The sequence below is a fragment of the Spermophilus citellus genome (genome assembly GCF_964194105.1).
Source record: "Spermophilus citellus genome assembly, chromosome: 14".
Lineage (NCBI taxonomy): Eukaryota > Metazoa > Chordata > Mammalia > Rodentia > Sciuridae > Spermophilus > Spermophilus citellus.
This window is the reverse complement of record NC_138194.1, coordinates 64,236,941-64,261,603: the sequence shown is the minus strand read 5'-3', so window position 1 is coordinate 64,261,603 and position 24,663 is coordinate 64,236,941. Positions and strand designations below refer to the sequence as shown.

General features: G+C 35.5%; 1 protein-coding gene across 1 annotated transcript; it reads left to right on the top strand.

Annotated features, from left to right (window-relative positions):
• Window positions 1–303: 303 nt before the first annotated feature.
• Window positions 304–22,305, top strand: CFAP418 (cilia and flagella associated protein 418). Its single transcript, XM_081266470.1, has 6 exons — window positions 304–476; window positions 4,501–4,588; window positions 7,500–7,564; window positions 8,107–8,172; window positions 16,084–16,179; window positions 20,925–22,305. The coding sequence occupies exons 1-6, from the start codon at window positions 325–327 to the stop codon at window positions 21,076–21,078; spliced, it is 621 nt and encodes a 206-aa protein (XP_081122596.1). The 5' UTR covers window positions 304–324; the 3' UTR covers window positions 21,079–22,305.
• Window positions 22,306–24,663: the final 2,358 nt, after the last annotated feature.

Sequence of the window (24,663 nt, the reverse complement as noted above, 5' to 3'; positions counted from 1 at the left end):
TGTGCTTGTTACGGCTTGGGAAGGTAATGGAACGAGACTCGCCAGGCTAGAAGGAAGAAAAGCAAAGCGAGGCAGGGTCACACACGAAATGACAGCTCTAACTTCCAGCTCTGCAGGAAGCCCGTCCTAGACGACCCACCGCAAACTCCCGCGCGAACCCTTCTGCCCAGCCCGCTCCCTCCTGGCTGTCTCCGACAGCAGCACGGCTCGCGCATGCGCAGGGGTGAGCCAAGAACAGTGTGCGCGTGACGTGTCCTCCCGTTGCCCCTGGAAACCACGCGGCGCTACGGCCAAGGCAGCCAAGGAAAGACTTGACGATTCAAGATGGCGAAGGACCTGGATGAGCTCTTGGATGAAGTCGAATCCAAGTTTTGCAGACCCGACCCACTGAGACTGGCCGTGGGCGAGCCGTCCAAAGGCTACGGCGTCACCCACAGAGGCGACCGAAACCGAGCCGAGGCGAAAGAGAAGCTCAGGTTAACGGACGGGAGGGGTGGGCTGTTCTGGTAAAAACCCCAAAGCCGCCCCGCCGCCGCTGCTCCCAAACAGAAGTGCCATTTCCCTCCAGCCCCCTTCGGGTTAGGGCTTGGATCCTCTGTTTCCCACCCTCAGTTCAGCGCTAGCTCAACCCGCTGCCCACAAGGATTTGGGCATCCCTCCGCTCGGCGCAGTCTCCGCCTCCGGGCAGGGCCGGGGAAGCGGGGCCCGCCGACGCCCCGCCCCGGAGAACCTGTGGCCCCGACGCAGTCCTTTCCCAGCACCGAGGCGTGCCAGCCCGCGGCGTCCTAAAGCCCGCCCAGGTGCCCATCTGACGCGCCTTTCCTTAGCCTCCAGAGGGCAGCGCTGACCTGGGCCCAATTTTGGCCGTCTGACACCGAGGTTACCCTACCCTGTGAGGTACCCTAACAGAAGGACCTGTTGTTGCGTCTGATGTCTTCACCCCAGCCGGTGCTTGGTCTGTTTGTTAAGGAAGGAGAACACGGTTCCGTTCTATTCTGCCATTACCCCCATTTTTTTTTTTAACTCAGAGAGTTAGATGAGATTAGATTCATGACAGAAAGATTAATTATTGTGAACAATATCTGTATTAATTAGCTCACCGAGTTAAGGGACCCAGCAGATGGCAGACATCTCCGTGGAAATTTGGGGAGGGTTCTTAAGTTTTCTGGATTTTTGACCCAAAAAACTACCTTTCAAATTTGCCAGCTTTTTATCCTCCATATAGTCATTACATTATAGGTCACCCTCTTTTGCTGCCTCTCCCCCCACCCAAGGAACCCAAAAAACACACACACACCCAAATATTAGCATCATGTGAATATTGTCCTTCGAAGTGATGACTTGGAAGGCCCAGCAGTAACTCAGGCTAGAATCTTTTGTAAATTGCCTCTTGCCTAGAATATTTGGGAAAGGTTTGTGAAATTACACAGAAGCAGCTTTGGATCGGTCCAAAAATGTCATTCTTGCTAACTGTTGTTTGGTTTGCATGTGTGATTTCTCAGAAGTGTTACCCCATTCCATTGCTACCCAAACCAGGCTTACCTACGATGACATTTGTTTATAAAAATTCACTCTCAGAAGATAAAAATATTGAGAAGATTTTAAAGGAATTCAAAAACAAAAGATCTCAAAATAAGTTGAGTACCAAGTAGCATTTTTAAAAAATAAATGTAGAAACAACTAAAATGACTACTTTGAATGGATCCACTCCCATTTGGCTGAATGTATATGAGAATATCACTCTCCTTAACTTAAATATTATCTTGTATGCTGGAATTCCTTACGTACCTTTCACAGCATATCTACACCTACTATCCCTTTCCCACCAAAGTGTTACTTTGCAAATTCTTCTGTTTTAATTTGTTCCTTTTGGGAATGGAGAGAAATTATCACAGAGCTTTCCAGCCCTGTTCATCTTAGGAGAACTAGCATGCAGGCAGATAGGGTGTCTTCAGAGCAGACAGCTCATAATGGAAAGCTCAGGTTTTTTCATTCCTGTTTGTACTATTGAAATTCATTCATGTCTTGTAGTGCCCCATCCCACATTAGTTTTTTTCAGTAAATTTATAAAAGTTACAGTGAATTAGCACTGTTGTCGTTTGTGTTAACACTTTTTATCTGCCAAAGTACTTGGAAATTATGCAAGACAGCAACAAAGACCCTAAACCTAATACCAAATATAGTCCCTACTTGGTATATAATGTCACATATTAAAATTTTTCCTTGAGCCAACATTAATATTTAAAGGCAAGGAAGCAACTTATGTTGTGCATTTATTAACAGGAGATGGCCTACCAATTGTACAGTAATATAACCTCTATCTTTTCTGTTGCTGTTGTTGTTGTAGCTGGACCTAACACTTTATTTTATTTATTTTTATGTGGTGCTGAGAATCCAACCCAGGGCCTCTCATGTGCTCAGAAAGCACTCTACCACTGAGCTCCAGCTCCAGCTCCACAACTCCAGCCCCAGCCTGTATCTTTTATGAGTTAAAATACTGAAATTACCTCTTGAAAGGGTAGCTCTGCAGATAATACAGTAAATGATCATGCTGCATCTGAATACCAAAAACAACTGCTAATGTAAAAGACTTTTTAAAAATGCAATTTGTGAAAGTGTTAAAAATGATAAAAAGAAATATGTGATTAGTTTTCTCTTTTAAAAAGATTGATATGGGTTAAGTAAAACTGCAGTGGAAATAATAGTTCCAGATGATAAGATGAGAACATTTGAAAATAATATCAGGGCTGGATTGGGCTCAGCAGTAAAGCACTTGCCTAGCACAGGCGAGGTCCTAGCACCACCTAAAAATAAATTAATTAATTAAATATAAAAAAAGAAAATAATATCATAGCCTGTTAGATAAAAGAGCTGTAATAATAATAGCTAACATTTATTGAGTCCTGTCCGTTTGCTAAGTGCTTTTATATGTCATTTAAACTCCACACCCCTCGTGTGGTGAATAATATTATCCTCATTTCACTGACCAAACCAAATAGTTACTTTTCCAGATTCATATTGCCAAATTAACCAGGACATGATATATCTAAATTTAAGTCATATATATTCTTCTCACTTAATTATGATTGTGTTTATGGTTGTTTCTTTTTGTAATTTTGAACGTACCTTTTCAGCAGAAACTATATCTTAAGATTAGAATGTAAAAAGCAAGGTAAGAGAGGGAAGCAATAAAAGATTATTAGTAACTGATTAAGATTATTATAGCCGCAAAAGACAAAGTATATTGTCCTCTAAAATTAAGAGTTTTGAATGAAATGTTGGCTTTTGTATTATTACTGTTATAAAGCATAAACACACAAAATTGTGTGATCTAATAACAAATCTTATGTGAGCTGCCAGTTTGAATAGAGTATGAATTCATCTGACTCTTGAAAATATGGCTCAACAATTAGGTATTAGGCAGCAGTGTCTGGATTTTCTTAAATCAGCTTAAATTATCTTATCCAAGCAGAATCAAAGAAGGGCTATATTCCTTATGTAAAGAAATTTCAGAGTGCTGGGGTTGTGGCTTAGTGGTAGAGCACTCACCCAGCAGTGTGAGGCCCTGGGTTCGATCCTCAGCACCACATAAAAATAAATAAATGAAATAAAGGTATTGACAACTACAACTAAAAAATAAATATTAAAAAAAGAAATTTCACAGTAAATACATTTCTAAAATTAGAGAGATTGACCAATAAACTTGTGTTCTAAAACAAATCATTTTATGATCCAATCAATTTGATTTACACTATCTAACATAAACTCATAAAAGTTATTCTGCTAAAATATTAGGTATATGGACTGTCCTATATTCCATTCCAAGCCTTTCGTCCCTTGATTTGTATGACATTGAGCAAGCTTCTGAATCTCAGTGCCCTTTTTTCACCTAAAAATTGGGATAATAAAGATCTTCTTGTAAAGCCTTAGGACAGTACTTGCCTGGCATTTAGTAAATATTTAGTAAGTGTTCTCTGTTAAACAGAAGCTCTGTGCAGGAACAGTTTGTATTAATAATCCAGTGATGGCTTTGCCTGGAGAAGGTAAAGAGATATTTGAGATATTGTATCTAACACATTGCAATTTTCCCCCCTTTGGTCATTTGATTTCATGACCTTTGACTCTTTTAGTAAAGAAATACAGTTATTTGATTTACAATGGAACCCTTTGTTTATAATATTAGGTCCTACTTAAAATTCTACATATTTTATATTCTCTAAATAAATGCTTGATGTAATTTAGAAAAGTGCATCCCTAGTTTTCTCTTGAATATAATATATAGGTTTATTTCAAGTATGTAATAGTAAAGTACATATGTGAATTTGTATTGATAAACTCTCTTTGTCTCAGCAACTTAGGCTATGGCCATATCAAGAAAAATAATTAACATCACATTATCCTTCTGTTATCAACTGTAATAGTGGACTTTTTATAAAACTTCTGAGACAGACATTATCTTAAGCTCCAGGTGGGGAGTTTTGTTTGTGTTTTTCTTTTCAGATCAACAGAAACATTAAAAAAAGAAGATGATCTTGACAGTCTTATTAATGAAATATTTGAAGAGCCCAATTTCAACCAAAAAAACTTTGTAAGTGTTTTAAATGTGCATTAATTCTTTCATTATTTCAAGACATTTAAAATAGCATGAAAACCCTAAAGAAGGCACAGTAGCTATCTATAGTCCTTTTGAATTCTGAGAAATGTAATTACTTAAAGAAACCATTCCACTTTAAGAGATATAAAGAACTGGGTGTGGTGGTGCAGCCTGAAGATACTCACAAGGCTGAGGCAGGAGGAGCACTTGAGACATGGGAAACATCAGTGAGACCCTATCTCTTAAAAAAAAAAAAAAAAAAAAAAACCCTGCAACAAAAGAGTTGAAGAGGAAATAAAATATTTATAATATTTGAAACTCTCACTGTTATGTTTCCCTCTTCATTTCTTAACAAGAATAAGAAATTAGAAAAGCTGTTAGTGTACAAGGTGTATGGACTGTTTCTCACCCCAACCTCTGCTCTCCTTTGCATTTGTAAACCGCTTCTCATCTTTGATCTGAACTCACAGACCAGATTATTTGTAATCTCTTAGAACACCTTCAAATGCTAAGCATGTTCCTTTCCCTATAGGAACATGCTTAGCATTTTAGATGTAGTGCCATTGCTATTACTACATGTTAATATTTTATTAAATGTTTATATATCTTTTTTTAAAAGTCTATAAAATAACATGACAGCCACCTAGATACTGAATTAACAGCTGCCCAATTATGGATATGTCTTAATGTTTTTCTGTATTTGCCTCCCCAGATTTTTTTTTAGAAATGAAAATCAGAGATACAGTCTAAGACCCCTCCAAATCCTACTCTACTGTCTCCCTTCCCAGTGGTGACCACTATCCTTTTCATTCATACTTTTAGATACTTTTATAACTTATACATTAACTATAAAAAAAATTTATCTGCACACAATTGTCCACTGTGTAACTCTGCCAAGTTTATTTATTCACTGGTGATAAACATTTAGATTATTCCCAGTTGTTTGTTATTACAGACAATGCTTCATCAGATATCTTTACATGTCTTCTTTACGCTTGTACAAGAGTGTCTCCAGCATATATAAAATAAGAAAAGGAGTTCCTAGGTCATAAGGTATATTCATCTTCACCTTTTTGGTACAATGTGTGAAAAACATTTGTTTAAATTAGTAAACCAAACATATGTCTAATTTACAAAGACCACAAAGAAAAAGTATCTAAAACAAATATTATTCTGTGGTATTGTTTTTAAAGGTAGGGAAGATTAAAATAAGACAGGGAACTGAAAATCACTAGGTTACAGTGGTATTAAGGATATAAATAGGGGCTACTTGTATTTTTGTCAGCCAGACTAAAAATTAAATGACTAGTAATAGCTTTTTAAGGCCTGAATTTTTCTAAATTGAACATTTTCAATTTACCTGAGTAAATTGCCTAGTTGAGCATGTCAACACAATAGCAATATTAAAATATTCTGCAGACTATATCCTAAATGCAGAATAGGTGAATTGTAAGTGCCGAACAGTAATGCTAATTAGTAGTGCTAATTAATAGAAAAAAAAGGTACATGGTTTTGGTATTATTCATTAATCATCTGAGCAATTCATTATTTATTGACTACCACAGGGTACATATCTGTATATGAGATATTTAGTTCAAGGTGTTTCTGAAAGAGAAAATGCATACTTTTCTGGTTTGGGATATACTAATTTGGGAGTGCTGATGGAATTCTCAGTGGTAGAACACCTGCCTTGCATACACAAAGCCCAGCACACACACACACACACACACACACACACACACACACACACAATGTGCACATTTATACTCAATTTTCCAAGCTTCAAGAATGAAAACAGGTCTATGTAAAATATTTATTGGATGTGGAAAAGAAGTATGATAAATGAGTGTTACATGCCCACGTTGTCCTAAGGGGCCATATTATACCCTGAAAGTACTGCTTCTCACCCCAACCTCTGCTCTCCCGTTACATTTCTAAACCGCTTCTCAGATCCACACCAGAAAGGCAAGGAACCAATAACAAATATCAGTGTGTCCCCTCAGTCACAGTCGTGAGCCTGGAATACCATGATGATACATAAAACATGCTCCCCAAGACAAAAAGAGACTCATGCACATTATTTTTCAGACTCACACCAAATTTTATTCTGATTCTGTTTAACATTAAATAAAAGAGTTAAGAGAATGTACAATGAAATATTTTTGCCTCCATTAAATTTCCTCACCCACTAGGTAAAATAAAAACATGTCTCTGCATAGTTTAAATTGCCTTTTTTCCATCTCACTTCCTTCTCCTTGGCGGTGGTCCTAGTATGTGGTTGGTTCATGTTGTTTGGTACCATATACCAGTTAACACGTAATAAATGCTTGCTAATGATATGATGTTATGTGACCATATAGGAACTACTGTATGGTTATGACTAGGTAGCTCTGCATTTCCCTTGAACATCTATTGGCTGATACCATTCCAGCTGATCAAAATTAATATTGCTGAAGTTACACAGGAGTTTGGTTAGTTTATTTTTAGTTCAGATGAGCACTGTTCACAGCCATTAAAAATGAGTCTGAGGGTTTTTTTTCCCTCCTCAATTGAATTTTTCCAGAATGAAGTTTTAAATAGAAAGCATTTCATATTAAATCATTGAACTCCAATATTAACTGAAGAGTTATAAAGTGACTCTAAATCTTAACTTGCTAATAATGGCAGTATATCAATTTCCTAGACTAAAAGTTGCATAGTAATTTCCAAATTCCTCAGGGAATTCTACTTCCCTGTTGCCTTTAAAGGCTTTTGAACCTTGTTTTTATTTCAGTTATTTAACAATGATGCCACCAAAATTTTTCTGTTAAGTCGTTAAAAAAATCCTTGTTGTAAAGTAAAGAATATTAGTTTTCATGTTACATTTCTCTAAGTTACTCTTGGCCTTTTATTGTTTTGTTAACAGAAATTAAAATCTAAATCTTCAGGTAACACATCTGTCAGAGCTTCCATTCAAGGCCTCAGTAAAAGGTAAGTTGAGATGCTTTGATGAATTACACTCTGGTGAACAAACACTATAAGCATAGTCTAGTCTATTTTGTTACCATTTAAACAGTGACACTGAAGAACAAAGTACGGGTTTGGGCCTTCAGGAGAAAGACCTATAGCAATATCTTTATTGTTCTTACGGCCTGTGACCCCTTAGTGTAAAGGAAATTAAATGAGAGATTATTGCTATTGTAAATAATTTTCTGCCATGTTAGAAAAAAAAGTGTGAACAGTTTCTCAAAATTAATGTTCTGTTATATTCTTTAGTATTTACTTTGTCCCTTACATTATTTGGCAAACACATTTTTCTGTGACTCATTTTAACTCCTGAGTGTTCCAGAATGTACAGGTTATGTCCAATAAAGCAGTGATCCTGTAATAAATACCGCTTCTTTGAAATAGTTAGCTTGCTAGGGAAAATATACAGTTTGATTACAAGAACATAGAGTCAATGAGGCCAAATTAACTTCTCATATTTCTTTTTGTTGTAATTTCATGTTTCTCCATCTGTTGAACACGTCTAGTTGCAGCCCAGTGTACCTTGGTGGAAGCAGTATTCCATTCGGAATTGGAACAAATACTTCACTGAGGTAGAATGTAACAATATACTTTCTTTCTAGGTTTTTACATATTGATGCCCTGTTGTTAAAATGTAGTTCTTATCATCTTGTCTTGAATACATTTTATAATGAGAGATTTACTAGCCAGATGTTTTGTTGAAATGTTTGTTATTCTTGAGAGATAGCTGTTAAAAGCTGGATAAAAGCTGGATGCTGGGTACAGATTGTTTATTGTGTTGATGCCCTTTTTCTTTTTATTTTGTTTTTTGTTTTGTTGTCATTGTTTGTTTTGTTTTGGTTTTGTCGTGCTGAGAATTGAACCCATCATCTTAGACAAGTGCTGTACTATTGAATTACATCCCCAGCCCTGTTGATGCCCTTTTCTAAGCCCTACTTGAAGTGCCTGCATCACTCCAACACTAGCTTGATTGATTTTTTTTTTTTTTTTCAGTGCTAGGGATTGAACCCAGGGCTTCATTCATGTCAGGCAATCACTCAAACACCAAGCCACATCCCCAGCCCCCTAGCTTGATTTTCACAGGGTACCAAGAGAAGGAGCTTCTTCCCAATGTTGGAAACCAATGGGTAAAACCTGTGAAGCAGCACAGCTACACAGCTTCAAAGAATGCATTAGTCACAACGACTTGGCCATACAATTAGCCTGAGAAGCTACAAGTCTGCATTACTCAAAAAGTTCTCTAGACTGAGTCGTATGATTGCATGTGGACCACATTTCTGGAGGGCTGTTATACTAAGGGAAGTAGAATCTAAAAAGACATTGTTGGAGAGTTGGTAGTATTAGCTTACTTCCTAGAAAGAAAGACTGTAGGACTAAAGTGAAATTGAGAGTCTGGAGAGACCCCAGACAGAAACACCACTGGGGTGGTGCCTGCTTTAAGTGCTACTCATAAGAATTGACAGCAGTTGAACCATCATTTATTGAGGACTAGCTAAACAAAGAATTAGGGATACAAACTTGCTTAGAGCAGAATATGGCCTTGTTGTCATCAATCTTGTGTCAGCTCAACTGGACTCATCTTAGTCATTTCCAGAGCCATGCCATCTCTAATCCAGGCAGGCTTCTGTCAAGTCACTAGGAACTATAGCAGCTTCCCAGTTACCATCCGTTTCCAACTTCTCAAATTTCACGCACATAAAGCATTCAAGATAACATCCCTAAAGTATTACTTTGAGCACTTCTCCTGTTCACAAGGCAAATGAGTTGCCATTTGTCTCACATTAACTCTAAACTTCCTATTTATCAAATTGTACCCTTGTGCTTCCTCTTTTCTCTTTAGTTCCTTCACCTGCCATCAAAGCCTGAGTCAGCTATTCCACTTACACTAGAACACTTGTCATCCTCTACTTGCCACTTACATTTTTTTGCCTCTGAGTATTTTTACATAGTTCCCTTTCTAATTATATAGATCCTGCTTTAACTCACATACTACCAATTTGTTTTCTCATTCTATCTGAACTTCTTTTTTCTTTTCTTTTTTCCAAGTGCACTGAATGTCCACACTAAGCCTTGTACTAGTTTACCAAAAAAAAAAAAAAAAAAGTAAAACACTGGTCAGTAAAGGAACAGATAAATAAGCAAATGATACCTGGGTATAGCTCCAGTGGCAGAGCACTAGCCTGGCATGTGCACAGCCCTGAATATACTCCCCAGCACCACAAAAAAAAAAAAAAAAAAAAAAGCAGCACATGATTACACTGGGGCGTAAAGAGGAAGTGCTCCGATGACAGAATACCTTCATCACTCTGCCACTCAAAAGTTGCCAAGCCTTGAGAAGGGACTCTATTCTAAAAGCTCAGTTTGCTTGTCCCTAAAAACTAATCATGCTTCATGGAGATATTGTGAAGATGAAATGAAAAAATATAATATATAATAGCAGTGCCTTCAATGTAAAAGACAGCTAACTACTACAAGTATGCTGGTTTGTAACTGTTTATGTCTTTCTCATCCAGCAGTCCTGCTTTCTTGCTGTGTTCTCTCTCAGGGGCAAGAAGCCTATATTCTCCTACTACTTTTGTACTTTTTCTCAGGAAATACATATCAGTGTTTACTTATAGATGCCTTCTGATTTTAAATAGGACCTTTTAAAATGGTATATTCTACTTTATTTTCAAAGATTAATATTGCATTAAGACTTTTATATGTATAGTCCATTTGTATGTGTGTGTGCGCACATGCATGCATGTGCACACTTTGATAAAGTTCTACCATATAGGTGTCTTGTTTTAGAAGAGATTTCAGTAGACAAAAGAACAGCCTATTTTTATAGCTTGCAGGTCCTATCTCATTGTGTTGATGAGTGAGGATGCCAAAATGTATCAAATCCTGTTCCTACAATAGGAGATACTGTGTGCTTACATATGCACAGATAAATGTGTATATTCATAGATCTTTTCTTCCTCACCTATCACAAAGATAAAAATGATCAGCTGCTCCTTTCATGACACAGAATCTGTACATATAAAAAAAATACATTTATTCACGTGCATATAAAACATTCTATATGTGAAATCCTTTCTACTTTCCAAAGAACTTTTTATATATCTTTTTATATATGCATGTTGGTTCACCTGCTCCACAGGGAAAAAAAAACAAAGATTAACTAGAGCAAAAATTTTTAACTCCATTTATAAATGAGATTGAGATTCTGGTGTTAGGTTCATTAAGCACGTGTTAGCCACCAGCTAGGTCCTAGGAATTCAATGAATAAGTTATGGTGAATAAATAAATGGATATTTCCCTACCCTCAATAAGCTTCAGTCTAAGTGAGGAGATAAACTTTAGTTATTTTCACAAATGTACTTAATTTCCATCTAATGTGTGTATAAAGGGAAAGGATGGGATGCTATAAGCATAGATAATGGGCACCCTAACTAATATGAAGGACTAGGGAATGCTTCCCTAACAGATAACATTTAATCAAACCACAATATGAAAAATGAGGAGTTAAGCAGAGAGAGAACTATTAGAGCCAGAGGACATACCTTGTTATAAGATCCTTGAGAGGGGAAGGAGCTGGGCATGTTGAAGGAAGAGAGAGCTGCCAGGTGGACTAAAGCTTGGTGAGTGGGGGAAATAATGGCTCCTAATAGAGCTGGAGAGTCCAGAGGCATTTGGTTTGGGGTCCTAGAGTCCTTTGAAGAATTTTAGAGAAAGTATGTTCTATATGCAGTTGAAGCCATTTGGGGGCTTTGGGGGTGTTTTGTTTGTTTTTGTTTTGGTTTTGGCAAAATAGTGGTGACATAATTTGATTTCTGTTTTGAAAAAAAAAAGTCATTTGGGCTGTTGTATGCAGCATGGCTTGGAATTTGGACGGTTAAAGATAGAAAAGCACTCAGGGAGACTAGTCAACAGACAGTCGGTGCAGTGATCTAGGAAAGAAAATGGCAGCTGTGACGTAGTGGTGGCCGTGGCTATATGGGAAAAGTATAAAATTTGAGATATTTAGAATATAGAATTGGCAGAATTCTGTGACTTAATGGCAATAGTAGATAAGGAGGAAAGTTATTAAAAATGTCTCCTGGGAAGTATAGTGTGCTTTGCCCAGGGTCACGTCCATTTTTACAAAGCAAGGACTCAGATTGGTAACTTGATTCCTAACCCATTATACTTTCTAGTATACCAGTTTGCAGCATGTAGTGTATGTAAGAGAAAAGAATCTTAACTGCTTTTGCTATTACAGCTGCTCTTTTTTTCAAACTGTTCAAATATCAAGACTCCCTAGTCCCAAAGTGTCAATCTGATAGGATTTACCAGAGAACCAGTATCCTGGCAGAAGATGATATTAAGCTGTATTCTGGGCATTCCCACCACAAACATCTTAAAAGCCAATTCTACTTAGTAGGGCAAAAGGACAAAGCTGTTGGTTTGTCCTTTATTGTGTATTCCCTCCACATTTTAGAGGGGAAGTCTGGCAATTTATCTTTCACTGGAATCATGAATTTATATTAGATAAGTTTTTATTTACTGATGGTCCTGATTTACAGTGGTTTAACTTAAGATTTTTCATCTTTACAATGGTGCAAAAATTATACATATTCAGTAATCATACTTAAGTTTCTAAATTTTCATCTTTTCCCAAGCTGGCAGTAAGTGGTGTGACTGTCTTTCAGTGGCAGTGACCGAGCCACAGCTCCTGGCCAGTCACTAGACAAGAAGCTGAACAGCCAATACTCTGCAGTATACTGTGGTGCTGAGCTGTGATGTGTGGTGGGCTATGTGTGTTAAATGCATTTTTAACTTAGCATGGGCTTATCAGGATGTAATATCTTTGTAAATTGAACAGCATCTGTTTATACTTATGAAAGAGAAATATATTTAAGCCCAGAAAATAAGCACTGATATGAATGCCCATTGTATAAATTGAGTCTATTTGTCCTATTTATTTATTTGAGTTCTGGATAAAGCTCTGGCTTGGGGATAAAGCTAAGTACTTTGGAGTAGAAAATTTTGAATCTTTTGCCCAGTTTGAGGAAAAGAGAAATACACTTGAAAGCGTGGTAACATTAATAGTATGGATAAAAACCAAGGCAATATTTTCAAGCCAATCAAATTTTACTCTATTAATTATTTCTAAACTACTTACAAGACTAAATTATTCCATAGACTAGTACTCATTATGATCTAATAGAGTGAATCGTAGCAGTGGAATGATTTCTTAGCTGCAAGTTAGTTTTATTTTTCTCACAGGACAGTGTTTGTGGGAAAATATTGTAGTGTGAATAGATTTGAATAAACTACTAAATTTTAAATTAAAAAGCTGTATTTAACATTATAGTTGAGATTTTACACATATAAAATGTCAGGAAATTCTAAATAATAGTTCCCACAACAGCAATAATTCATCCAAATTGCACATATGTATTAAGGCATTAAAGTTAACACTCTGTGCAGTCATGTAATAAACTATATATGCATAAGAAAGCGAGTTATGGTAGCTTTGGGAACCATCATTTTGCATTTCCTGACTTGTACATTTAAAATCTGAGTTCAAATGGGTACCAATGTAATTGTGTTAAATTTCCATGTATACAATACAACTGCATAAATTGCTAACAGATTAAAAGAAATAAAGAATTGCTTGTGAACAGCAGAGGAGGTAGAGAGGGAAGATGGGAGGGGAGGGGAGGGGAGGGGGGATAGTAGGGGATAGGAAAGGTAGCAGAATACAACAGTCACTAATATGGCATTATGTAAAAATGTGAATATGTAACAGATGTGATTCTGCAATCTGTATTTGGGGTGAAAATGGGAGTTCAAAACCCAATTTGAGTCAAATGTATGAAAGATGATATATCATGAGCTATGTAATGTTTTAAATAATAAAAAAAAGAATTGCTTGTGAAACTTGTATAGGTTTTTAATGTTTGATTATCATTATTAGTAATATTTTTAGAAATATGAAGCATTTTCAAACTTTCAGGCCAAAAACTATTTGCAGTTTTGAAATTAACATATTTAAGTTTTAGATAAATAAGTGGGAAAAACATAATGATGGGTTTTGTTTCATTTTTGTTTCAGAAATATTATATGCTTATTGAAAAAATTAAATTTTAAAATATATAAGAACATAATAATCTCCATCCTTCCTTTTCATTCCCACCACTCATGAGCCAGCCAGTATTGGCTGTGTAGTATATAGCTTTCTACCATGTTCTTACTATTTTTTGCCATGTTCTTACTAACTTCTGCCTCTACACGAACTTACCACCTCTACAGGAAATTTTCTTTTTGGTTGTCTTTTCTCAAAATAGGGTCATGCTGTATCATATGTTAGTAACTATGCACCTTGCTTTGGGTATCCCTCCAAGTCAGTAGATAAATCTAATAAATTCTCTTTGTCAGCTGCCTAATGTACCTTATATAAATAAATATACTGCCCGTTATTCAGACTTTTCCTTTTTATGTATAGGGAAGGGAGATTGTGGGGATTGAACACAGGGCCTTGCACATGCTAGGGAGGTGCTCTAGCAGTAAGCTATGTTCCAGCCCAGTCTTTCCCTTTTTGATATATACTCAATTAATATCCTTTAAAAAAAAAACTTCAACAATAATAATGTAAATATTATTAAGATATGTACTTATATATTAGTGCTTTTATTTATATGTAATAAGTTTCCCAAAACAGGATTAGTATTACAACGATTAGATATAATTCTAATTTAAAACATAATGCCAGTTTTTTTTCCCAAAATGTCATATCAAGTTACATACCCACCAGAAATATATGAGAGGGATGATTTTAACTTAATTGGTTGAAAAGCTATATTTCATGGTTGCTTTACATTTTAATACTTTAGATATAATATCTTGACTTTTTAACAAATACTTTGTGCCAGACTTTACCAAAATTAACTCATTATGTCCTCATAATAGTTCTATGAAGTATGTAAATATTTCCATTTTACAGATAATAGAAACCAATTCACAAAGAAGTTCAGTTACTTACCTACAGTTGCACCCTAGTAAATAGTGGAAGTGGCATTTGAATCCAGTTGCTCTACATCCGGAATCTATGCTCTTTACTATTCTTTGCTGCCTATACTAATGTGATGATGATTTTTATAGATTTTTTTCTTTGTTGTCATTTATAAACATTTTTTGTATAGGACAGTGTTGTGTTGAAAGTGTTTTCAACTCATTACTGATTTTTTCACATTTTTATATCTTAAAATTTCTTATTTTCTTTTAATTTTTATGATCAAATTTGTTTGTTCTAGCTTTTAAACACTTCAAAGAATTGAGGTTTCTTTAAACTACAGAATTACTATAAAATGAAACTGTTTACAACAGCAACTCATAATTCTTTTATACTTGCTTATATTGTCATTTTACTCCTAAAGTTACTATATAGTATATACATAATTGTGTTTTAAAATTGCTTATCACTTCAATTTCTCAGATATTCATTGAGTACCTATTATGTATTAAGTATCATTCTAGCAGTTCTGCCCTCTCTCCTCAACACCATCAAAATTTCACTCTACATTGCATCTTTGCCATCAATACAAACATGCTCTTTCCCTCCCTTCTTAAAAATCATTTTCTTTAAATGAGAAGTTTTTAAAGAAACTACTCTGATACACCTTCTCAGTGAGGTCTATACAGACCATCTTATTTAAAATTGCAACCCATCCCCTCCCGGTATGCCTAGTTTTCTTTACCCTAATCTATTTATTATTTCATTGAATTTTCACCTTTTAACATACTGTATAATTTAGTTTTATCATATACTAGAATCTAAGCTCCATGAAGACAGAATCTCACTAGCACATAGTAGGTTCTTAGTAACTAGTTTTAAGTGGGTAAATGAATGTACACATGCCAAGTAGTGGGGAATCAGAAACAAATAAGACACTGTCCCAGCACTGAAGGAGCTTGTGGGAGATTTTAATTGCAACGTAGTGTCATCACACATTCTTTGATCAGAAGAATCCTTAGAAATTTCAGTAGGAAGAAAGTTAGCTTAAGTGAAAAGCTCCCTCAGACACAATTTTAAAACCATTGAATTGAATTAAAACCACTTTATGTCTGTACAATATGTATGTATGTATGTATCTGTCTGCAAGATGTCAGTAAAATAGGTAGGTGTGTACAAAAAAACTGAAAGTTTAGAGATGTAAACAATTATTAACATCAGATTAATCTGTATTTTTCTGTAGTTTATTCAATAATCTGTAATATGTGGTATGTCCCAAGAATAAAAGACATATTTTCATATTTAAACATACCAATAATCTTTAATACACACACACACACACACACATATATATACTTTTTAGTTGTAGATGGACAAAATGACTTTATTTTATTTATTTCTTTGTGGTGCTGAGGAGCAAACCCATGCCTCATGCATGCTAGGCAGGCACTCTGCCACTGAGCTGCAACCCCAGTGCTAATACACATTTCTTTTCTCCAAACAGAGCATGTGACCATCTGCGTTGTATAGCCTGTGATTTCTGGATAGTGAACTACAATGACTATATGTGGGATGAATCATGTGATTATCTGTTTTTTAGGTATGTTCCCAAAACACTTCACTCTATGAAAAACAGTACTAAGGACTTTATATTTTTTGTTTTGCTGTATTGTCTTTTTTAAACTTGGCCAGATCATGTGACCTGCACCTTTTCAGTCCATCTCTTCCTTTCTGTCTGCTGTCAGCCTAAACAAAGATGTGTTACTTCTTGATGTGAATACATAGCCTCCTCACTGATTTTCATGCCTACAGTCTCTTATTTCAAACCATCCTTTCCTTGCTCAGAATTAAAGCATGACTCTGAATATGCCATTATTCTGCCCAACACCCTTCTGTTCAGTGAATAATGTTCAAATTCCTTAGCAGGTAATTAAGACCCTCATTATCCAGCCTTTGTCCAGCTTTGTCTTTCCACAATATACTTTTTACCTTTGCAATATTTTACCTCCATCACAATACTCAGTGTCCCCATTCCCTCTGACTGTGCAAGCTCCTCACCTCCTGGGGTCTGACCACCATTTTACCTACCCAAACTCTTCCTGTCCCTTAGGGACAATTTATCATGCATCTTCCTGATTCCCTCACCTCTCTTAACTTGGAAGTAAACTATTCCTTTCCTTTGTGTCCTCAGCTCTTACTGTCATATGAAATTGAAGATCTTAAATTGATATATGGTTACCTTCCTCTGTATGGTCAGAACAATGGCTTCTTCATTTTTATAATTTGTACATTTTTATATACTTCCAAAATACTTAATATCATTAAGGTGTTAAAAGTTATAAAAGTGTATTTGAACTAACTATATATTCATATTTGCAAATAAAATTGAGTTAAAATTAATAAGTATGTGTATCATGCATTTTGGGCCTCCCCGCAGACCTGTGTGTAAACAAAGACTGTTTTCAGATACAAGTAATCAATATATATTATATTACGTTTCAGTTGCATAAAGTAAAAGATGAGAGGGCCGGGGGTGTAGTTCAGTAGTAGAGCATGTGCTTAGCATGCACACAACACCCTGGGTTCAATCTCCAGCACCATCAAAAAAGAGGGAAAAAAAGAAGATGAAGGCTTCCTACTCCACCTCTTCTGGCAGCCATCGTCCTCAATAAGTTCATTAGCATCTCTCCTAATTTATCAGTTTTTAAACTTTTTCACTTCAAAGACCACTCACTTCAAAGAACAACTTTGAATCCTCCTCACTCACACATGCACTCACACACACATACACACAAATTCAATATACAAACATATGGAAAAATTATAATTTGGGAAGTTACACAGTTCCCACCCTAGCCCAGTCCCAAAATCCCAGGTTCAGAACCCCTACTCTTAGGTTTAGCCCATTTTTTTATTGCCAAAATCAGAAAAGTTAGCTTAAGTTTTGGTTCGCTTTTCTGACTTCTCTGATATTTACTGTCTTCTGGCTAATCTAATAAGTGATTAATAATCCCTGTATGTTACCAAGATGGACTGTAAATTTTTATAAAACCATTATAGGATAATAAGATGCATGTAACATCAAAACAGTGGCGAGCACAGGCATAAAGTAAGCAAACAGGTGACTTCATTGGTACTTGAGGAATTTACAGTGTCTCAATCTGAGTAAAAATACCACTTGGTTTAATCTAGATTTTTAGTAGTGTGGCTTAAAAAAAACTTGTGTGTTTACATAAAAAATAAATACGAGAAGATTTATTATTCTATTAAAATTAAGTAATTATTCTTCAAATCAGTGAAAAATATGATCTCAGCCCTCATGCTTAGGAATATTTGGGAGATAAGAGAACAGAACAAGTAAACAGTAAGGCCATCTCAAGCAGAAATAGATCATTGATACGGTATTTATTTTGTACAGCTTATTAGTAGTTCTTTATCCAAAAACATTATTCAGCACCTAGTTGTGGCACTCTTGGGAACGAGGCTCATAAAGTGAAGAGGACCCAGTTTCTGCTCTTCAATAATTCTCACTTCTGAGAGGGATACATCACAAATAACATCAGAATTTTTCAGAGATAACTGACTACTCTATGGAAACCAAGCCAGTTGACACTCATGGGGATTAATGGAGGGATATTGTGGTAATCAGTGAAAAAGAAATAAGGATCTGGATCATGATAATGAGGTGGGTAAAGAGGAGCAGATGTGATGTATTTGAGAAAGATTCTAGAGGATGTCCTGGCTATGGAATATGAGAGACAAGTTTCATTTAGATGAGTCCTACACTCCGTCTTGGTTTAAATAGAAGGACTATGATAATGTCCATTGAAATTTAAGAACAAATTTAAAGAAAGATACTATATGTTTGTTTATGGGAGCTGTTAAAAACTGTCCTGGAGCTCAGGGAGGAAATGTCGTCTGTAGAGTGGTAGTTGAAGCCATGAGATGGACAGTATTACCCACGAGGGCCAACTTGGAAGACTGTCAGTGAACACAGAGGTAAGAGGAAGGATCATTTTGTTAAGGAGGAAACACTGTGAGGTTTATTTGAGAAGGTAAGGGCAGACATGGGTGGGGACAGGTATATGCGTAGAGGGGTTCCAAGTGTGTTGGAAAAAGGAGCCTTTAGATTAAGTACCTATATTTAATCTAAATTTGAGTGGACTATGCTTTAGTGTATTTATAAATGGTGGATTCAGTTTCTGAAATTAAACTTTTTTGTGGGGAGAGGGTACTGGGGATTGGACTCAGGGGCACTCTACTACTGAAGCACATCCTCAGCTCTATTTTGTATTTTATTTGAGACAGGGTCTCACTGAATTGCTTAACACCTCACTTTTGCTGAGGCTGGCTTTGAACTTGTGATCCTCCTGCCTCAGCCTCCCAAACCACTGGGATTACAGGCGTGCACCACCACGCCCAGCTGAAATTAAACTTTTTATTTGCAATTTTCAAAAAAAAAATGATGATGATGATGATGATGATGATGATGATGAAAAAGGCTTGAATAGGAAAAGGAGGACCACTTCCTCTACCTTGGAGGGAGGGTGGTAAGAAATGGATGTATTCAGGGAGAGCTCACTAGAAAATGGAAGGCTTTTCATATCCCCTGGCCTGATTTTGAGAATGAGAATATGATCTGCTGAAAGTAAAATTGTGGAGGGCAAATGAAACTGGAGGAGGGAAACCAGAAATGGGCAAAAGACCATTTCTCGGTGACCAGAGACAAGTTAAAAGATTAGCAGAGTGCTACTAAATGCCCAAGGAACGTAGGGAGCCATCTGTTTCCAGTAGTGTCAGTCTGCACATTTGTCACAGCATGAAATGCTATGCAGTTGTTTTACTGCCCTATTTTACAGATGAAGGAAATAAGTGTATCCTAGTTTTGACAAGTTCTAGAACTTTATAAAGAAACATAAGCTATACTTATTGACACCCTGCCATTATACCTAAATAAATGTCTTTATTTTTCTATTAAATCATGTATTTTAAGGGGAAAACAATGGAATCATTTTTAAACTTTTAGGATATGTTCTTCTTTAAAAGTACTTTAAGTGGCCTAGCATGTGTCAGGCCTGGGTTCAATGCCCAACACTGGAAGAAAAGAAAGAAAGAAAACCACTTAAATGTATTAATTAGTTAGCTCCTTGAATATTCATGATTTTTATTCCTAAAACCTCTAAGTAAGGATTTAATTAAGTACCAAATGTTAAATTTGTCCAAAAATTTAACATTTAACATTTGTTTAAATATTTAACATTTTAGTTTTGGTGCGTTTTTTTTTTTTTTCGCCTTTCCAATAAAACTTATTAGTTCTTCTCCTCCTAGTTCACCATAACTTTATCTAGGGCACTTAGCTGGTCAGAATCTCAGTTTATTAAAATCAGACAAGTGGTCTAGAAAAATCAGGTTTTCTTAACTTCCACCTTCTACCCTTCCTAAATTGTGCCAGAATTTTGTACAATACAGTACTGAATGTTTTCCCCTTTGACCACCAGAGGGCACTTTGGAGCCTGCCATCTATTGCGGTGGTAGCCACAAGTAACAGATATCACTCTTTTTTTTTTTTAGTATTTATACTGTATTTTATTTCACTTTGTATTTTTTCAGCATTTCATTTTAATCTGTCCATTTATCTTTGCCATAGAATGTTCACATAAATTCAGCACATGAATTGACATTAAAATCATAATTTATTTTAATAAACTTCTGTATCCTTTGTATAATAGCATCAAGTCTGTTTATCATTTTTATGATAGGCTTGCTCATTGATTTAGTTATTTTAAAATCTTTAATATTTATTTCAGGATAGCATTCACTTTGTTGCTGATAGTATAATAAGAAAATCATTGAAACGAAGGATTCTGTCTGAGACCAATATACAGAAATAACAGGAAGTTTTTCCCTCGATTAATAAAAATTTCCTATAGTTAATTCATCAGAAGTCTGTTGCCTTCAGGCTTATTATGCTCTCTGCACTTGCTATAGTGTAGACTTTTGTAGCAGAGGTGTCTGAGGCAGAAGGTACACCATCCTTCTTCCCATTGTGTTCCCACTCATGTTGTGTCTGATAGGACAAATCAGAAATTCATCCCTTGCTGTTTTTGTGTTCTACTACAGCATTAATAACCAGGCCTAGGGACTCACCTTTTTAAAGAACTGAATATGAAAGAAATTCTTCAGAAAGTGAACACTGAAGTCTATCTTCTATTAGTGTGAAGGGATTGAGGTCGTTTAGTATTCAAATATTGTAAAAATAGTAAAATAAAACAAGTATAACCTTTTTTTCTATAATTACGCACTAAATAAAACTACTGTGCTAAAACCTTCCTGTTTTACTAATAGGAACAACATGCCAGAATTCCATAAATTAAAAACAAAGTTGGTAAAGAAGAAAGGATCACGGGCATATGCGTGTCAGTGTAGCTGGAGAACTGTTGAAGAACTGACCAACCTGCAGACAGATCATCAGCTTCGATGGGTTTGTGGTAAACATTGAGACTGCAGCCTTTGACATTCTGACAAATGCCTCTATTAGGGCAGCCTCCAGCCATCATCATGTTTACGTAAAGGCACATATCGTATTATGCCATTTGGAAAAAGACAGTGAATTTCATTTAACTATGTAAATTTTTGAAGATCAAATGGACTAGGGAAGAGAATATAACACTTTAAGAATTAATCCTTTTTGATGATAGATGTTTCACTAAGTAAGATAACAGATATCCAAATTCTTTGCTCACCTATCTCCTGTTTAATGATAGCATTTCATACTAACATATAGCCTTTCATTAGCAACCACTGCATTGACAGCTCAGACACTTGCTGTAAACATTCCTTACTTAGAGCATTTAAGGGGATGGAGTTTACCAGGGCACAGAGTCACTGTAGGATTGGTTATGGCACTTCCTCCAGTCACTTCTGTTGTTGTCAAAAGATCATAACTTAGACATCTCAAAAACTAGATGATAAGCAGCTAACAGAAGGGCAGTCAGGAGTACAGGTATGTTATAAAACACTGCCTTATACCTCAGCAGCTCAAAGCAGCGTATGCACAATAATGACAAGTATGTGTCACCAGTTTTAACTTATTTCTCCTCCTTTTGTTCATTTAGAATTTAAAAGTTACTTAGCAAATATCCATTTATATATATAAAGAATTTTTTTCAATGTACATAAAATCACAAAACTCCTGATATAGGTAGGTCATTATTGGATTTTCAAGTACTCTAGCCTTTAATGCCTATGATTCTGTCAATTGAGCAAGTAAGATGATTTTTTCAGGCGAGTTCATGAAAAGGGAAATAAAGCAGGTATCATGTTGGGCTCCCCCTTGATATCACTGAGCAACATGTTTAGAAAATCATTTACCCAAAGTTTCCAGTTCCCAGCACCCTTGAGAGATTCCAAGGGCCCTGCAATCTGCCAAAAACTCTATACCACAAGTGTATACAATTTGGTTCAAATGTGTAACACAGGACACACTGAAAGGGAGTAATTTTTAGCAAAGTTATGATTTCTTGGTCTTATGCTGACTCCATTCCAGCCACTCTTCAGAAGCAAGGAATATCTATCTGTTCATTAAAAGCCTTTTGCTAGCCATGACACATTTGTGTATTTATAAAACTTATATAAGTCTAGCATTGAAATAAAACAAATCTCCTCGTGACCAATGCTCATATTTTTGTATCAAGGACATGTTTATAGATTTTATCTTTCAATAAAATTTTTTACTCCCCAAAACTATTTGTCTTTGTAATTGTGTCAGAAATATAATAGGATTTAGATTTAATTCATCTATTCCAAAAAATTGCAAAACAACAAGATTCATATTCAAAATCTCATGGGATTTGTCATATTAATCATAAGGGTGATGATTTCTATTGATTCCAATAAGCAAATTTACTAAATCATCAATTTAAAAAATATTTTAACTTATTTTCATTTAGATGGATGAAAATGTCCCTTTCACTTTTTTTCATTGTAACTATCCTGAAACTTGGACACATTACCTGTGTTTGGCATCCCATAACATAATAATCATAATATAATTCTGTAATGTCAGAAATGTCTCTGTGAGTTTCCATTTTTATTGGGAGTTTATAAGCCTTTTAGTATTATGCTATTTTAATCTAAAATGTAGAAAGAATATTACATTTATATATAATTACCTATTGACATTTAAGCTAAAATGCATCTACTTTAATGTCAATATATAAGAAAAGCGTAGTTTCTAGATTATAACTATAATCTTAAAATGTAAACTCTGTAAAAGTTTTAAGATATTCCTATTTTCCCACCTTTAGCAAGTATCTGTTGTAAAGCCAGGTAACTACTTTCTTTGAACTGTAGTATAGTCTCAGACCTCATGCTGCCTAAAAATGAGTAAATAAATAGCTTTATTCTGTATTTGTTACTTTCTATTTTTTAATATTCACATGAGTATTATTTGAAATAACTTTGGTATTTTTTTAATGTCAACAAGAAAGTTTCCAGCTATCCAGTTGAACAATTTATTTACATTAGGCAGGCAATAGCATGCTGCAATTTTTTTTATTAAAACAAATAACCAATATTGAGGTATAATAGATACACTATAAAAAATGTTTTACAATTTGTTGGTTTTAGTATATTCACTAAAATAATTGCAGCCATAATCATTATTTAATTTTTGAACCTATTTTGGGACTCTGTTTTACTGTTTTTGTCCAGAAGCTCTAGAACAATACCAAGTCTCTTATTTTTTTTTAATTTATTTATTTGTTCTAATTGCTTATACCTGACAGCAGAATGCTCTTTGATTAATTGTACACAACTGGACCAGTTTTTTACTTCTCTGGTTGTACTCAAAGTAGGGTCACACCGTTTGTGCAATCATACATGTATTAAGGGTAATGATGTCTATCTCATTCCACCATCTTTCTTACCCCCCTGCCCCATGCCCCTTCCTTTGCGCCCTTTGCCCCATCCAAAGTTCCTCCACTCATCCCATGCCCCACCCTGCAATTATTTTTAACAAGGATAAGGAATAAACTCATGAATTTTCAGACTATTGATCCATTCATTACATTGGCATTTCCTAGTATATTTGAATCTATCCATACTCAACAATACAACAGTTTTTTTTCCAATATGTACAAAATTTATGAAGTGATAAAAACCTGGTGGAAAAAACTGAGAATGATGCCAACAACATCAAAAAATAAACCTAGAACAACTCAAGTCCCATGAACAGTGGAATGGGTGAGAAAACTGGGTGACATACACTCTCACAGCAGCAAATGTGCATGCTGCAAATTTAAGAAAGAGTGGGTGTGTACTTGTACATGTGTGTACATGCGTTCATAAAAAAGCATGGTTAGTCAAAGGTACAGGTCCTAAGTTCAAGAACAGAGTAGGTTGATGTGATACATATCCAGATGTCAAGAAACTTAAAATCCTTCTTTTCTTGGCCCAAAGGTGGTAGCAACCTGTGAATCAGTATCACTTTCCCTACTTTTGTACTGACCTAATATTTTTCAATATGAAAAAAAGAAACGTCTTTGTTTCCAAAGTACTATGATGAAGTTCAGCAATAAATTTCAAATATTGATTTTTGTTTCTCAGCTGTTAAGGTTTTGTTTTTTTTTGTTTAGTACTGGGGATTGAAACCAGGGCCTTGCACATAGTAGGCAAGAAGTCTAACACAAGCTAAATCCCCAGCCACCCTTTTTTTTTTTTTTTTTTTTGGAAGAAAGGATCTTCTCACTAAGTAGCCCAGGCATGAACATTCTACTCTCCTGCCTCAGCCTCATAAGTAGTTGGGATTACAGGCTTGCACTATCATGCCCAGCAGGTTTTAGGTTTTAACAAAATCTTTTATCAGATGACATTCTATTCCCAGTAATAAGCTCTGTCTGTTTAAAATAATTCTGAAGCAATGAAAAAGTTCAAAATACACAATATCTTTAAAGGGTTTACTTCATATTATTTTGGGTTTGTGAAACAATTTTGTGCCTTGTTTTAATAATTAAATTTGTCTTTCTTCAAATGTCTTAAAATAATGGATGACAAAATGAAGTTAAGCTCATTGGCAGAAATGCAA

What these genes read in the sequence shown, in the direction of transcription:
- CFAP418 (XM_081266470.1), top strand. Translation starts at nt 325, where the DNA reads ATGGCGAAGGACCTGGATGAGCTCTTGGATGAAGTCGAATCCAAGTTT. An exon ending in GGAACAAATACTTCACTGAG is followed by an intron (nt 8,173 to 16,083) that starts GTAGAATGTAAC and finishes TTCTCCAAACAG; the next exon opens with AGCATGTGACCATCTGCGTT. An exon ending in TGTGATTATCTGTTTTTTAG is followed by an intron (nt 16,180 to 20,924) that starts GTATGTTCCCAA and finishes TTTTACTAATAG; the next exon opens with GAACAACATGCCAGAATTCC.